We start from the raw sequence: 13,926 nt of genomic DNA on the forward strand, positions 1-13,926 counted from the left end.
AGCAGGCCTTCTTTAATACTGCTGCCTTGGGGGTATTAACACGAGATCTAGGGACAAAACGAAGGCCATTCAATGTCATGCTTCACGAATTTAGAAAAGCATTTGGCTTGAATAGTGAAGAGTACTTTTCACTATTGATTAGGTATCTCTGGGAAGCACGTATCGATATATTTCTTAAACCTAATGGAGCAGATGAGCTGCTGCAGAAATGTCTCCTTTGGTTTCACTTGTTTGGGCAAAATGACTACACCCAGGCTATAAATAAGGAATAGCAGAAAGTTGTTGCAGACTGTTGGCACAAACTGAAGTCTTCCCAGATGGGGAAGGAAACATCTGGGTGTAATCCAGACATTAATCAAGCCTCAAGGTAGTCATCTTTAACTAGCAGTGTGTTTCACTGACTTTCTGAAGACTTTTTAAGGCAAACTATGTTTTTACCAGGAAGGGATTTCTGCTTAATTGTAAGGTTGCAAGAGCAATGAGTGCCTGTCAGCAATAAAACCATAAGAGTGATATCCCAGACTTTGCAGTGATAACCACCAGGAAAAGTAGCAGGTCTTTACTGCTTTGTGCCACTGGAGCGGGCTCATGAATTCCCCGGAGCATTTTGCATAAGACCTGACCTGTACTATATATATGGCCTCCTTTATAAACAGTCTAAACCCAGGATCTTATATGGCAGTCCAGTTTGATTATTATGATCGCTATTGCTGTAATAACATATGTCAATTGAAAGTGTGCTGTTCTCTGGGTTATTTTCTGTTCTTTCCTCTAAGAAATGCAAAATTAAACTGTTTAGCCATTGTGCTTGATAGTACTTGCACTAAATCAGGGCTTGCATGGCTCTAATCACGTAGTTATAGGATTTGAGACGAAAGCAAGGAGGGAGGATATTTCAGAGTGTGTGTACTTTAAAGTTAAAAAAAAAAATCTGGGTTAAGCTTTTTCATAACTTGAAAGTCTTTCTTCTCTTTTTCTCCATATAACCAAGAGTGAATCCATCTCTGCTGTTTCACAGGTATGGATGTGTGGGGGTCGTATGGAGGACATCCCTTGCTCTAGAGTTGGCCATATCTACAGAAAATACGTTCCTTACAAGGTTCCAACAGGAGTCAGCCTGGCAAGGGTAAGTGGCAGCGATGTTCCCCCTCACCCTGCATGTGATCAGACAGCAGCCTCTTGGAAGGTTTTGCAAAGCAAAAGCTCTTCTATTTTCTCCATCTCAAGCTACAAAAATGTCCATCCGCAATGTGGCTGTGCTATTGTCGTCTGTTACCCCACAATGGGAGGAAAATTGAGGCTTGTAGTACACAAATTGTACTCATACGGGGGTCAAACGGAGCAGTTGTTGCAGAGGAGGATGTCTAGCACAAAGGGAAGAGAGTCTAGGGGAGCTACAGACACGTACAGACAGCTCCATGCTCAAAATACCAGCTATTGCTAGGTGTTGAGAAGGAGCTTTGCAATCAGGCACTTGGTATGGAATCACCAATAAAAAAACAAGGTACAGTTTTATTTGTATAATAATTCAGTCATTTTAGCTGTGCTCTCCAGGAGCAGCAGGCTTCAGCGTGCTGATTGTGTTTCGGTGATTGAAAGACCTCTCGGTTTCAAGCATCACAGACCACTGAATGAGCAAGCTGTAATTCTCTGCAATGGAAGTTCTGTGCCATCTTATTTTTTAATCTAATGTACCCCGAAGAGGAAAGAGCCTTTGCTTATTGTGCAGTAGCTTTGTCCAATTAATTTCTCAAATTGAGAAGGGATTGCATTGCCCTCTGGTGGGGAGAAGAAAAATCATAGGAGCAGGAAGGCTGCAAAACTATAAACCACAAGAAGGTACCCTGCTGTCGTGCAGTCTTACAGCTTGTACGGTGTTAAAATGTTTCTCAGTTTAATAGCATTGCCCTAGTTACAGATTTGACTTTATTACCCAGCCCAGCAATGACCTGTCAGAGGGACAGAGCGCTCTCCTGTCTGTGCCATCTCTTCAGGAAGGAGCTATATTTCTTCTGATTCAGTATTTGTCTCTTGCGTACCCCCACAGTGCTGGAAGGAAATGGTGGACAGGTGCAGGGAAGGCTGTTTTTTGGCATCTAAGATTATAAAAGTCACCTTGAGGTGAACGCGTGCTCTTGTTTTGCGTAGGCCGCACTTGGGGCAGGGTCAGCGCGCTGTTCATTCTTAACACCCGAATTTATTTTGGCAGTGGGTGACCATTGCTGGACTGACTGCCTCCAAGAGAGGAGATCAGTGCTGTTGGGTCACTGAAGTCGTGACTGAACACGTCACGTTTCTGTGTGGCACCAAGAGTATCCCTGGTGCTGCCAGAGAGCACTCGAAGGTCTGACGGTCTCCTGGGTGCCTGATGGCACGCAGCAGGGCTGACTCTGGAGGGTGGTGTGTGCATTGCTGGGATGGATTTGCTCAGTTGATTAGGGTGGTGTTTTAGGGTGTAGCATTACAGCGATACATGAATTCAGCGTGTGCAGTTATCTGTATTTTTCCCAGAAGAAAAGAAGTCTCACTGCAGAGCCAGTACAAAGCTGGAGTTAACACTGATGTGACAGGCATGATCTGGGGGGATATTTGGTTTTGTGAGACTGCTGTGCAGATCAATGTGAAGTATTCTGCTGCCAGGGAGTAAACCCTTTGCTTCTGTTCTCAGTGGTCATCCCCTGAAAGTTGTGTATTCCTACTGTATCTCAGAGTTTCTCTTAAACAGCTTTTTACACAAGGAAACCAAAAAAAAGTGGTAAGAATATTGTGAACTGAAGCTTTCCAGAAGGGAGTAGTACAAATTCCATTCCTAGGTGAATATAAAATACAATAGGAAAGATATAAGAAAGAAGCTTTTTGTCAGGGACCTTTGAATGGCCAGTGGTATTTACCAGCATCCTTCTCTGAGTTGCTTTTTTTTTTATTCTGAAAAATAAAATAGAAAACCAACTTTTGATTAATGTTGTTTTTCTTAGCCACAAGGAACTAGATATAATGGCCAAGTGCCAGGATTCTGTTTTGACCTCAGCTGAAAATATCTTTCTAAAAGTCCCCTGGAACTAGAGAATAATAAAAATAATCTCTCTCCTAAAGCTGGAGAGAAAGAGTGGATGTGAATGAAAATCCTTCCTGAGCAAAAACAGGGGAGCTGTTCTGAATGCTAATGTTGATGGTTTGTACAGAGATCTCTCATCTGTTTTTTTTTTCCCCTTGGTTTTCCCACATGGCTGTTGCCCCCACAGAACCTGAAGCGGGTGGCCGAGGTGTGGATGGATGAGTACGCAGAGTACATCTACCAGCGCAGGCCTGAGTACCGGCACCTTTCTGCAGGGGACGTCACGGCTCAGAAGGAGCTCCGCAACAACCTCAACTGCAAGAGCTTCAAATGGTTCATGAGCGAGGTGGCCTGGGACTTGCCCAAGTTTTACCCACCGGTGGAGCCTCCAGCAGCTGCCTGGGGAGAGGCAAGTTTGGGGTCTGAAGTCGGCAGTGGGCAAACAGGCTCAAAGCGTTTCAAAGACCAGCATTCCCATACCGTTGTGTTGGCCTGCTCAATGAAAGCAGTGAGACAACAGTTTCTATTAGTGCAGAAATAGAAAAATAAATAAAAAAGGAGACTTGGCTCGGTCTGCATGTTATGCATTTAGTAAAAGGCAAAACACGCCAACGGGGAGAACTAGGAATAGGAGGCAGCTGAGCAATAGTAGAAATGTTGTATTTCCAAAGGGCTACACAACTGTTCTGAGCTGCTCTGCTCGTTGGTTTTCCCATCTGAAAGCCAGGAAAGTCATCCCTGGTTTGAAAGTCAGTTGTGTTCTGGGGGAAGAGGCACCTCAGGAGTGAAGTATTGGATTGTTGTACACAGCACAGCAGGCTCTGCAGTTGTGTAGCTAATGGTTTTTGCTGTGTCCTGCAGGTTATTTTACAGCTGGCAGTGGGTCCCATTTTGAGCTCCTGTGCTTTCTTCTAGCTGCTATCTGCCAGCTCAGATATATAGTTAAACGAGGAATCGTAAAACTGTTTCCATACAAATACCGCCACTATTTGAGGCAGTTTAAGTCTTTTTTTCTTTTGGCTGTCACTTGATAAGAGCAGGAGATTCAGCAACTAATTTGCTGTTTCAGATTCGCAATGTAGGAACTGGGCTGTGTGTGGATACCAAGCACGGAGCCCTGGGATCCCCACTGAGGCTGGAAAGCTGCGTGAAGGACAGAGGAGAGGCAGCATGGAACAACGTGCAGGTAAGGGTTTGAGAGGCAAGGCGTTTGCAGAACTCTGTCAGGTGAGCAGAGGGTGCTGTGCACCCCAAGACTCAAATGCTGATTTCACTTGATGGGCTTGGTAGCCCGATGTGGCATTTTAGCTTGTGGTATGGAGCCTGGCAGACTGTGCAGGGCTTTTACCTCCGCTTTGAAGTTCTCGGAGTAAACAAAAGAAAGCACAAGAAAACAATATGCCAAAATAATAAAAGAAACCGGTAACAAGGCAGCTGTAATATGTAACAAAGTGAATATTAACTTCAAAGGTTGTGCTGAAAGAAGTGATAGAGGAGCATCATGCATATTAATAAAGCTGCAGGAGCATTCAATAACCGCTCACTATCATCCTCCTGACAGGAGGCAAATACATTATAAACACCCAGCCGTTGCTGGAGAGAGATGAAACTAGCCGGGCTATAGATTCACCCTCTCGACATATAAGGTGCCAGAAACGACAGCTTTATTGTAGCAGAAGGGAGGGAAATATTAGTTTGTCTAAAGTGTAGTAGCTGAGCTGAGAAAAGATCAAGAAAACAATGCCTCTATTACAGAGCCATGCGTAACTCTTCGGGGGAATGGCTTCAGTACTAGGAGATAACGTGTTGCTGCATATCAATTTTGATGCATGAAAACTAGAAACCAATTTACTCGGGCACGGTCCAAAACTAAGCCTCTGTTGTGTCAGGAGGATCTTAAACAATTAGTGTTGGCTTACATTGAGGAGGAGAATGCGTTTGGGGTTTTTGTGTTGCCTTGAACCTAAACGATTATGGTAATTTCTCTCACAAGAGAGGCTTAAAGGGAGACAGGAGCAAAGCAGCTTCTTTGTGCCAAAGGTTTTGGCCACGCTGCTTCAAGTAGTAGCGCTCTGTGCGTTACTGGTCTTTCTTACTGTCCCACGAGATCCTCTCTGAAGAGAGAGCCATTCCCTCACCTGGGGCCAAAAGGAGCCCCCAGAAGAGCCCCTTCCCCGTGGGGACGGAGGGGGGACATGCTGGACAGCAGCCCTGCAGCTCCACTTTGGCTGGTGCCAGTCACAGGGGACGCTTGCACCCTTGCCAGAGACGCTGTTCTGTCAGAGCAGGAAGCAGAAGCTTCACACCAGCACCTGCATTTAAACACGTCTGTTATCTCTTGTAAGATTCAGCCTTACAATGCTTAAAGCATATGTGATAAGCAAAGCCGTGACCATCATAAGATGCAGCTAGACCGTGCTCCTGTTTCAAGCTGTGGCTGAAAGCAGGTGCCAGGGGAGCCAAGCATGAACGGGGTGGTACATCCACCGACAGTTCCCCCATGTTCCAACACTATAGATTAAACATGTGCTGGCATCCAGCAGCTTTCATTAAAGCCATGATTTTGCCAGGCATTTGATAGGTTATGCTTAGTCACTAGAGCTAAAACCTTTTCTTTTCCTTGGTATCCCTCCTTTCACTTCACCCCAGCAAAAAGAGGTCTGGAAGGACTGAGTCAGTGCAGGGTCAGTAGAAGAGAGCACCAGGAAGCACTGCCCTAGCGTTTACCCTTCCAAAGCTCCTGTGAGCTGGGGTGGGAAGCTGTGGACCTCCTGATGTCTGGTACCAGAAGGCACGGGGCAAACTGTTCTCAAGGTGACTGCAGGCTGCTTGTGCAGACTTGGATATTTACTGCTGGTGTTAACTCAGAGCTCCTGTAGCTCTCCCCTTTTTCTTTTTTTTTTTTTTTTTTTTTTTTTTTTTTGCTAGCTGCGAAGTGCTGTAATTGGTCAGCTGCTCACTTAATCCATGATGTATGTCTGCATTGCAGAGACATTCAAGGCTGCTATTAGTACCCAAGCTAACTAGCATGGCTGTGTGCAGCAGCACAGCCTCATTGAGCATGCTGCACGGCAGGCCGCGGGGTGGCTCTTACAGATCCCCCTGCTCAGCAGTCCCTGTCCCCAGAGGGGGAAGCAGTTTTTCTCCAGGATAGTTTTGTCCTTTCCTTGAAGCCATCCCCACTCTGTGGGCAAAGAAGGCGATGTCGTAGGGCTGCTGGAAGCGCTGTGCCCGGTACCTGCCGTCCTGAGGGTCTGCTTTGTCCTAGCAGGTATTCACCTTCAGCTGGAGAGAAGACATCCGTCCCGGGGACCCTCAGCATACCAAGAAGTTTTGTTTTGATGCCATTTCCCACAGCAGCCCTGTGACCCTCTACGACTGCCACGGGATGAAGGGGAACCAGCTCTGGAGATACAGAAGAGTGAGTGTGTGCTGTGCGCGCGTGCACACGCGTGTGTGTTCATTAAGGTGGCAAGGTGCCTGTAGGCACCTGAGTTCCCTTCAGATGACACCACCCGTGTTTTATTCATCTCTCAGTCACTGTGCCATTAATTACCCTTGATCAGAAAGAGCTGACCGCCCTGCTTCATGGGTTAGGAATGGTGAGCGCAGCTTCTTCAGGGTAAAAGGGCATTGTCCGTGCAGTCCTGTCCAGGGCTGGCGGGGAGGTGATGCAACACCCTTGCAAAACCAGTTTGCAAAGGAGTGTGCTGTGTTTACTGGCTTCTTCTGAGCACTAGAAGGTCACGCCAAAAGTAGATAAGGGTTTATTCATCCTCCTGCTAAGCAATGCTTTTGTTGCAAACAGGTAAGCACATTCTTGATGAAATGCCGTGTCCTAGCCCTTGCAATCTGCACGCACAGTGCTGCAGCAGGAAGAGAGCCTGGTGCTGGAGCACCTGCTCTCAGCAATAGCTCTGGACCTTCCCAGTGCAGGTGGGAGGATTGGGTTCAGTACTGCAGCAAGGGAGGGGGTGGAAATGGGAGTGCTACTTACCCACCAGTTAAGCTTGGAACTTCTTCAGATACATTCAAGTGACAAAATGGCTTGCCTTAGTTTTTAAGACTTCTTTCAGTCAGTTTTAAAACAGCTCTGCTTCTCTGCTTAGTGCCCTCACCTGAAATTTCTCTTCTCCAGGACAAGACCCTGTACCACCCAGTAAGCAGCAGCTGTATGGACTGCAGTGAGAGTGATCGAAAGATCTTTATGAACAGCTGCAACCCCTCGTCTCCAACACAGCAGTGGATATTTGAACATACAAACTCAACCGTCTTGGAAAAATTTAACAGAAACCTTGATCTTTAAAAAGACTGACTGTATATATATATACATATATATATATATATTTTACAATTATAGTTTTTACTGGGGAGGGTTACGAAAAATTTTTTTAAGGATACTTTTTTTTAACAGTTAATGAAGGTAAAAGGGAGAATCTCAGGAGAAGGTAAACTAGCAGGCCAGTCTTTATTGTGAAGATGCTGCATCCTTCTCTTCTGGGCATGGTGGAATTCTAAAGGCTTTGCCGGAGCCATTTCTGTGCTGAGACTGGAATAGAAACTCTGTTTTTAGAGGAGTCTGAATGTTGATTCCAACTGCTTTTCTTTTTTTTTTTTTTTTGATGTTTTATTTCCCATCTAGGTCTGGCATTAAATGACTTTTTTTTCTCCAGGACCCTCAAAGTACCGTACTTTATGTAGCTGCTATGCAACCTGCTGAAGCATTCCCGCTTAGGTGCTTTATCTTCCAAAATCCATCTAAGTAAAATCTTGAACACAAAATTTAATCCTCTGATGTCATAGACATTAAAAAAAAAAAAAAAAAGACATCAAAATGTAAAACGAAATGATTTTTTTTTTGCCTTAAACCAAAATATATTTCAAACAGGTTGGCTGTTATTACTTTCCCAATGATGACTGTGATAAAGGAATGAGCTCTAGAGGAAATGCAGCCAAGTGTTGGGGTTATCACCGTGGTTATTAGCGATGAGGAATCTGGGTTTCTGCTCCATTCACTTTACAGTCAGTTTGTCACTCACTGTTGAATCCTCAAGGTGAAAGATTAGTAGAGAGTTTTTAAGTGAGCACAGTTCTTACAGGTTAATGTTTTTGTTAGGAGCCTTTGGATATCAAACTCACCTCTTATACCACATCTTTTTAGCATGGACACCTCCAGAGTTTCTCAGAATTAAACACGAAGGCAACTTTATTTTTTCCTTTAGAGGCTAACTTAATTCACAGGTGGTGTGAGCGGATTAATTCAGGATAATTGAGTCAGGGCCGGGATTAGCCATTGTTTTGTATCCACTTATTCATCAGTCTGTATGTAGTTTATTCCAGTGATGAGTCCTGTGGTCAGTGGTGGTGTAGGTTTGGGGGAGCATGCTCTTAATCTCTCTCTCCCTTTCTGTACAGCTCACTGTGACAGGAGATCTGTGTGCTTAAGCAGAGGTGTGGGATCAAGGGGCCGGTTTCACTGGTACCCTGTCCTTGTGTAGTCAGGTTGCAGCACAAGGTATTACCCTTGTGGTTGGGCTGTGGGATCGACCAGACACTGAAACAGAATTATCTCATCCCAGAAGCTGGAAAAAGAAGGTGCTGACACTGAAGGATGAACAGAGGACCATCAGTTTCAAGTCTATCTAAAAGTGAGTGTTTAAAAAAATGAAACAAAACACTGGTTTCAAACGAAGTTGTTGTGAAAACATTTAATAATTCAGTTAACTTATATTGAAGGCAGCAGTGACATTTTCTAGCAAAAGCTGTGAATGATGGTGCAGTTAACCTTTTGCAAAGATGCTTCCTAAATCAATGCAACTAGGCCTTTTCCAATAATCATCCAGCTCCACAGTTTGTCCAATCGTCCTTTCAATAATGTTGCAGCAAGAGGTAGTGTGCAATCGCCTCCAGGAGTGAAAGGCTGAATAGCTCAGGGCAAGAGCAGTGTACCCCGTTGGGACTCTAGATAAACACGGTTAATGGACCTGCCCTCCTCGTTGGGGCAGGGAAGCTCTGCTCTGACATATCCTTTCTGTGAAATCTGGATTTTTGCCTAGTGTCAAGAATTGGTCAGGCTGGCAGAGCTCCGCAAGAAGCCCTTTCTCCTGTTGCCAGCTGTGTTTTAGATGTCTTTGAGGCCTCGCAGTGCTGTCTGTAAACTGGGAGCAGACTAGGGCACGACTACCTGCATCTCTAGTGCTCGAGTCTGATGTATTGACTGTGAGGTCAAAATCATTTCCACCTTTGTATCCTCACAGCTGAAGCTGTATCTGACCTGTGCTGCCAATTTACCTGGTTCATGCTGTTACAGAGCAGGGGGAAATGGGCATTGCATTGCGGCTGGGACCGGGGTTGCCAAATGTATTAGCGTCTAACGTTTTGGGAGTGAAGAAAGGGAAAAGGCTCTAGGCTTTCCCTGTGACAGTTCTGCAGCAGTATTGCAATGGAATTGAGAGCAGTGTCGATGCTGTTTGTTCTCAGTACCTACGATCTGTCTGTCATTAGGATCCCTTTTCATTTCTATGGGAGAGAGCGCCACTTCCCTAGTGCTTTGTGTCCGACTTGCTTTCCTTAAGTTATTAATGCTCTCGTTAGTCTAGTAATGTTGACTGTGGATCGCTACATGGCCTGACTAGGTGTCTTTATGAATGTTTTAGTACCTGTGGAACAAGAAGCTGTTTGTCCATGAGCAGTGCAATTTTTATATATATATATAATTGGAACACAATCAGCAAGTGATATACATGGACATAGGGCATTCTGATTGCAGCTTGCAGCTTTCTGTGGCTTAGTTTTCTAACAAGAGGATTAGTTTCTGTTTCTAAAATGCATGGCTTGCTTTGTACTTGGGCTCACCTTGCAAAGAGAGCTTCGAGTCCTAGCTGGTTAGCTTGCTGGATGCTTGCTTCAGAGAGAACTATAGTAACAAGCAGGTCTTTTACCACAGAGTGATCTTAATTTGGTGAGAAAGGACAGCTCTTAGTAGCAAGCACCGAAAGGTTAGGGATTGTTGAGGCGTTTCCTGCTTGACAGCCAACCACCAGTACGAGGAAACCGGAGCTGTGGGGTGACTGGTCCCACTGGGTCCTTCTCAGTGTGGTTGATCTCATCTGTTTTCTCAAGGCTTGCCATCTGAATTTGTAAGTACCCCACAAATTCTGTACACTTCTGACTGGCTCACTGTGCTTTGAGCTGTTAATTTATTTACATCAATTAAAAGTTTCAATACCCTAGAGGCTTTGCTGACTAATGAGAAGACTTAATATAGCCAACCATTCGCTGATTGAGAAATAGAAGCTGTATTTCACAGTCTACATCTTTTAATCGAGCCTTTGCTGGGCAAACTGGTTAATTATTCCAATTACCTTTGGTTATTTGTAAGCAAAATTGCTAAAGCATGAATACATAAGCAAATTTTCATATCTGCATGCAAGTCAAGACTGGAGATTAAATACCAGTGATTATCTAATGCAAAATAAATGCTTTCCATTTTCCCCCAGAAATATTCAAACAAACCCTCACTCCATGGCTGCATAAATTCTGCTGCTTTTAAATATCAGAGTCCCAGACAAGAGTGGGATCCCTGGATGTGTGTTATGTCGCATAATAATACTTTGATTTGCTCTTGAAGTTCTTGGTTTATACAGGTGCTAATCTCTAAGGTCTACAGACAGTAATAGGTTTGGGGACCTCATATGTGCAAGGTGCCCTTTTTCATGCCTGGGCATTTAACTTTCCTTTCCACAGCATAATAGAAGAAAGTGTGACCCTTACCGAATGGGGGAATACAGCATCATTAAAATAAAGATGTGCCTTTTTAAATGTAAATGTACAGCAAATGCTTAAACTTGAACCATTTCCTAGTGCCTTGCTGGGCAAGAGAGAAGAGGGGAAGGGGTTGGGGGGGTTAAGGATGTATGAGAAAGCTTGACTCGTGCAGTGTTTGTGTGCGTGTGCTTTTTTTTAAAATGTTTGACTCCAAGTGCAAAATTTGTGTGGATGACGGTAATTCAGAAGCTCCCGAGTTTCCTCTGTTAAATTGATGTCATTAATGACTTGGGGGCGGTAGGACAGATGGTGTCTCTCCTCATAGGAAGAGTTGGAAAGAGCGGCAGCTTCCTTTTGGTACGCTGTGATGACTAAAGCTAGACCAGAGCATGTTTCAGTTAGCTGCTGGATGTTTCACCTCATGGCGAAGGCTGACACATTTCACTGGCATGCAAGGTCCTGCTTTTTATGTTCTAAGTAGCCAAATCAGAAATCACAAATAGTCCCAAGGACACATCAAATTTCTGGTGAAAGTGTCTTACAGACAGTCGACACCTTCCGTCACTGAGAAAACTTTAAAGGGTGTGTTCAAATCTTTAATACAGAAGTAGCAAGAAAGCAATTTCTCCCCTTATCTTTCTTCCTGGTTTGTTTTATTGTAATGTCTGTGCTCGGGGCTTTGCTTTCCTTTAGTGGAAAGTTCCAGTCAGCAGACTTTGCTCTTCCCTGCTGCCCTGAGACATCAATGTGCTGAAAGGCACAATGGCAGCACCAGCCAGCAGTACTGCAGGAACACGGTGCGGATCATTAGAGCAGCTGGCTCGCATCGCTGAGGGGAGATGAGGGATATATCCTAAAAGTCATACTGGGCAATTGCATAACTGCTGGGTTAAAAGGGAGAAGCCTGTATCTTAAATTGTCTTTCAGGATATGGACAGAGACTTGAATGGTTTTGACTGGAGAGAACAGCCCCCAGCAGTCAGCCCGTCGTGCTTGCTTGCAGTCAAAAGAGTGCTGGTAGTTATGTCTGAAACAGTCTGGCTTTGCTAGCAGGGGATTCGAGTGTGCCATCCATTCCCACCTGCTGCAGTTCATGTTCCCACTCACCTACCGTGTTTCTATCTACTTGTGACAAAGCCTGATGGTGCCTAGGTCAGTCCTTACCTGAGAAGCAGCAAGCTGGCTTTCCATTTAACAGTTATTTAGCATGGCAAGCTTCTTAAATCATTGGCAAGTTGTTGACAAAATGGTGAATAGCTTTAGGTTATTATCAGAGTCTGTGGAGGTAGGGTTTAAAGGCCTTTCACAGGATATGTAGTAACAGGGGAGGTGGACTGGGGGGCAGGAGCAGGAGGTCCTTTTCCATTTCCCAGTGGCTTATTGCTTGATCCTGAGCAAGGCGAGTCTGTGTGCTGCAATTTCCCAACCTGTGTAAGATTTAGCTTTAAGTGCTTTACTTGCCACCTTAGTGTCGAGTCCATATTTTTAAAAGAAGTTTCAAGTCTTCACCTGGTTCAAGTGGAGGGGAGAGATGCGATGGGTGGAGAACGGGAAAGCTGAGATCCAAAATTTCCATCAGCGTTCAGTGCTCAGTTGTCAATTCATTTCACGTTCTTCATTAACCAGTCAGATTGACTTCCTTTATAAGTTTGAGGTGTAACTGAAATAAACTCACCTTCTGCTTTGATTGCTCCTTTATAGTGCCACACTTTAACTTGGAGATCTGTGTGTGTATGAAACTAGGCAACAATAGATTATGGAAATCCTAATAAAAATTCCTGTCTGTTTTTTAACTCTTCCTCGGCTTTAATCACTGCATTTGAGCTTTCTTGATGCTTCTGTATTACCCAAAAGGCTTCAATGATTCCAGCAGATGTGAGGGATTTGGGAGTTTTATTTAAAGATACTGGATCTGTGTGGTCTCACAGCTACTGGTTCAACTCTAGGAAAAAAAAAAAAGTTCTAATCCCAATTAGTAAGCAAGCAAACGTGAACTTCAACCACAATAAAATCATGCTAAAAAAATGATCAAGCTAATTAGTCTAAAACATTAGCCCTTATTATAACAGTAACAAATAGCTTTAGCCTGTAGGGTGGTGAAGGGAATTTGTTTTAAAATGCATTCTCCACAATCTTGGTGATAAGGTCTAAGTTCGTCTATTTCTTGTATTGCATGCATTTTATCTGTAAAACTGGATGGTGCCTCTTGAATCAGTGTATATTTATTTCTGTGCATATTAGGACCAACAGCCTAATATCTGGGGGTGGTAAAGGACTTGTAGCACTTTAATGTAGTAGCTTTCATAAACTGGGAATCATTGATAGAATGCCTAGTGTTTTTAAAGTTGAATGGACTTCCTTTTATAATATATTTAAAATAAATTTTTAATGTGTTTTCTGAAACTGTGTATGCAGAAATGACTGTTCCTGCCTGTTTTGCTCTGGTGATTGATTTCCCTTCTCTCTGCTTCTTATGAGAAGAAGCTTAGTTACCCTGGTCTGACATTTCTCTGCTGTAGGATTCCGGCCACGTTACGCACTGCTTTCCTCCAGCCCCACTGGGAAACATCCCTCCCAGCTGCCCTTTGTATTGGGTTATAAATTTGCAGGGTTTACTGCTTTCATGCCTGAACACTGCTGGGCATACTTACCAAATTCAGGCAGCTGGGGTGCCTTTGGGGCAGGAGCTGTGGGTTCCCTTCTGCCCCTCAGCTGCTTCCAGGCAGCTCTGAAGCCAAGAGGAACACCCCGTTGCACCCCAAAACACCAGCCCATCCAAGGAGCAGCATCTCACCTCAGCTAAGTTTAACACAAAGCAGCAGCCACAAGGGAAGGAGGATACCTGAGGAGAAATCTAGGGAGATGTGGACTGTGCTGGAGGATGTGGAAAGAGCTAAGTTTGTGTAAGGGGGTGCTCTGTGCCATCCTGGAGTCACTGGGGGCTGACACCTGGGCAGCAGCTACCATGCCTGGGACAAGTCCTTCCCAGACTGTCATCAGCCACATGTTCAAAGCGACAGAAAGCTTTCCTGAAAGGCAGCTTGTGTATTTGCCGCCATGGTAAATGGCCATGAGAATTAAATTTAAAAAACACCCAAGCCTGT

General features: G+C 44.4%; 1 protein-coding gene across 2 annotated transcripts in view; it reads left to right on the top strand.

Annotated features, from left to right (window-relative positions):
• Positions 1-13,225, top strand: part of GALNT10 (polypeptide N-acetylgalactosaminyltransferase 10) — an 87,364-nt gene extending 74,139 nt beyond the window's left edge. Inside the window, exons 8-12 of one of the 2 annotated variants that reach the window (XM_068698469.1) lie at positions 1,019-1,126; positions 3,243-3,464; positions 4,125-4,241; positions 6,324-6,476; positions 7,194-13,225. In XM_068698469.1, coding sequence (XP_068554570.1) covers positions 1,019-1,126; positions 3,243-3,464; positions 4,125-4,241; positions 6,324-6,476; positions 7,194-7,361 — 768 coding nt within the window. In that variant the 3' untranslated portion in view covers positions 7,362-13,225. The remainder of the gene's footprint in view (positions 1-1,018; positions 1,127-3,242; positions 3,465-4,124; positions 4,242-6,323; positions 6,477-7,193) is intronic. The other variant, XM_068698470.1, reaches the window with a different exon arrangement.
• Positions 13,226-13,926: the final 701 nt, after the last annotated feature.

This window comes from Anas acuta, chromosome 14, assembly GCF_963932015.1.
Source record: "Anas acuta chromosome 14, bAnaAcu1.1, whole genome shotgun sequence".
Classification (NCBI taxonomy): Eukaryota; Metazoa; Chordata; class Aves; order Anseriformes; family Anatidae; genus Anas; species Anas acuta.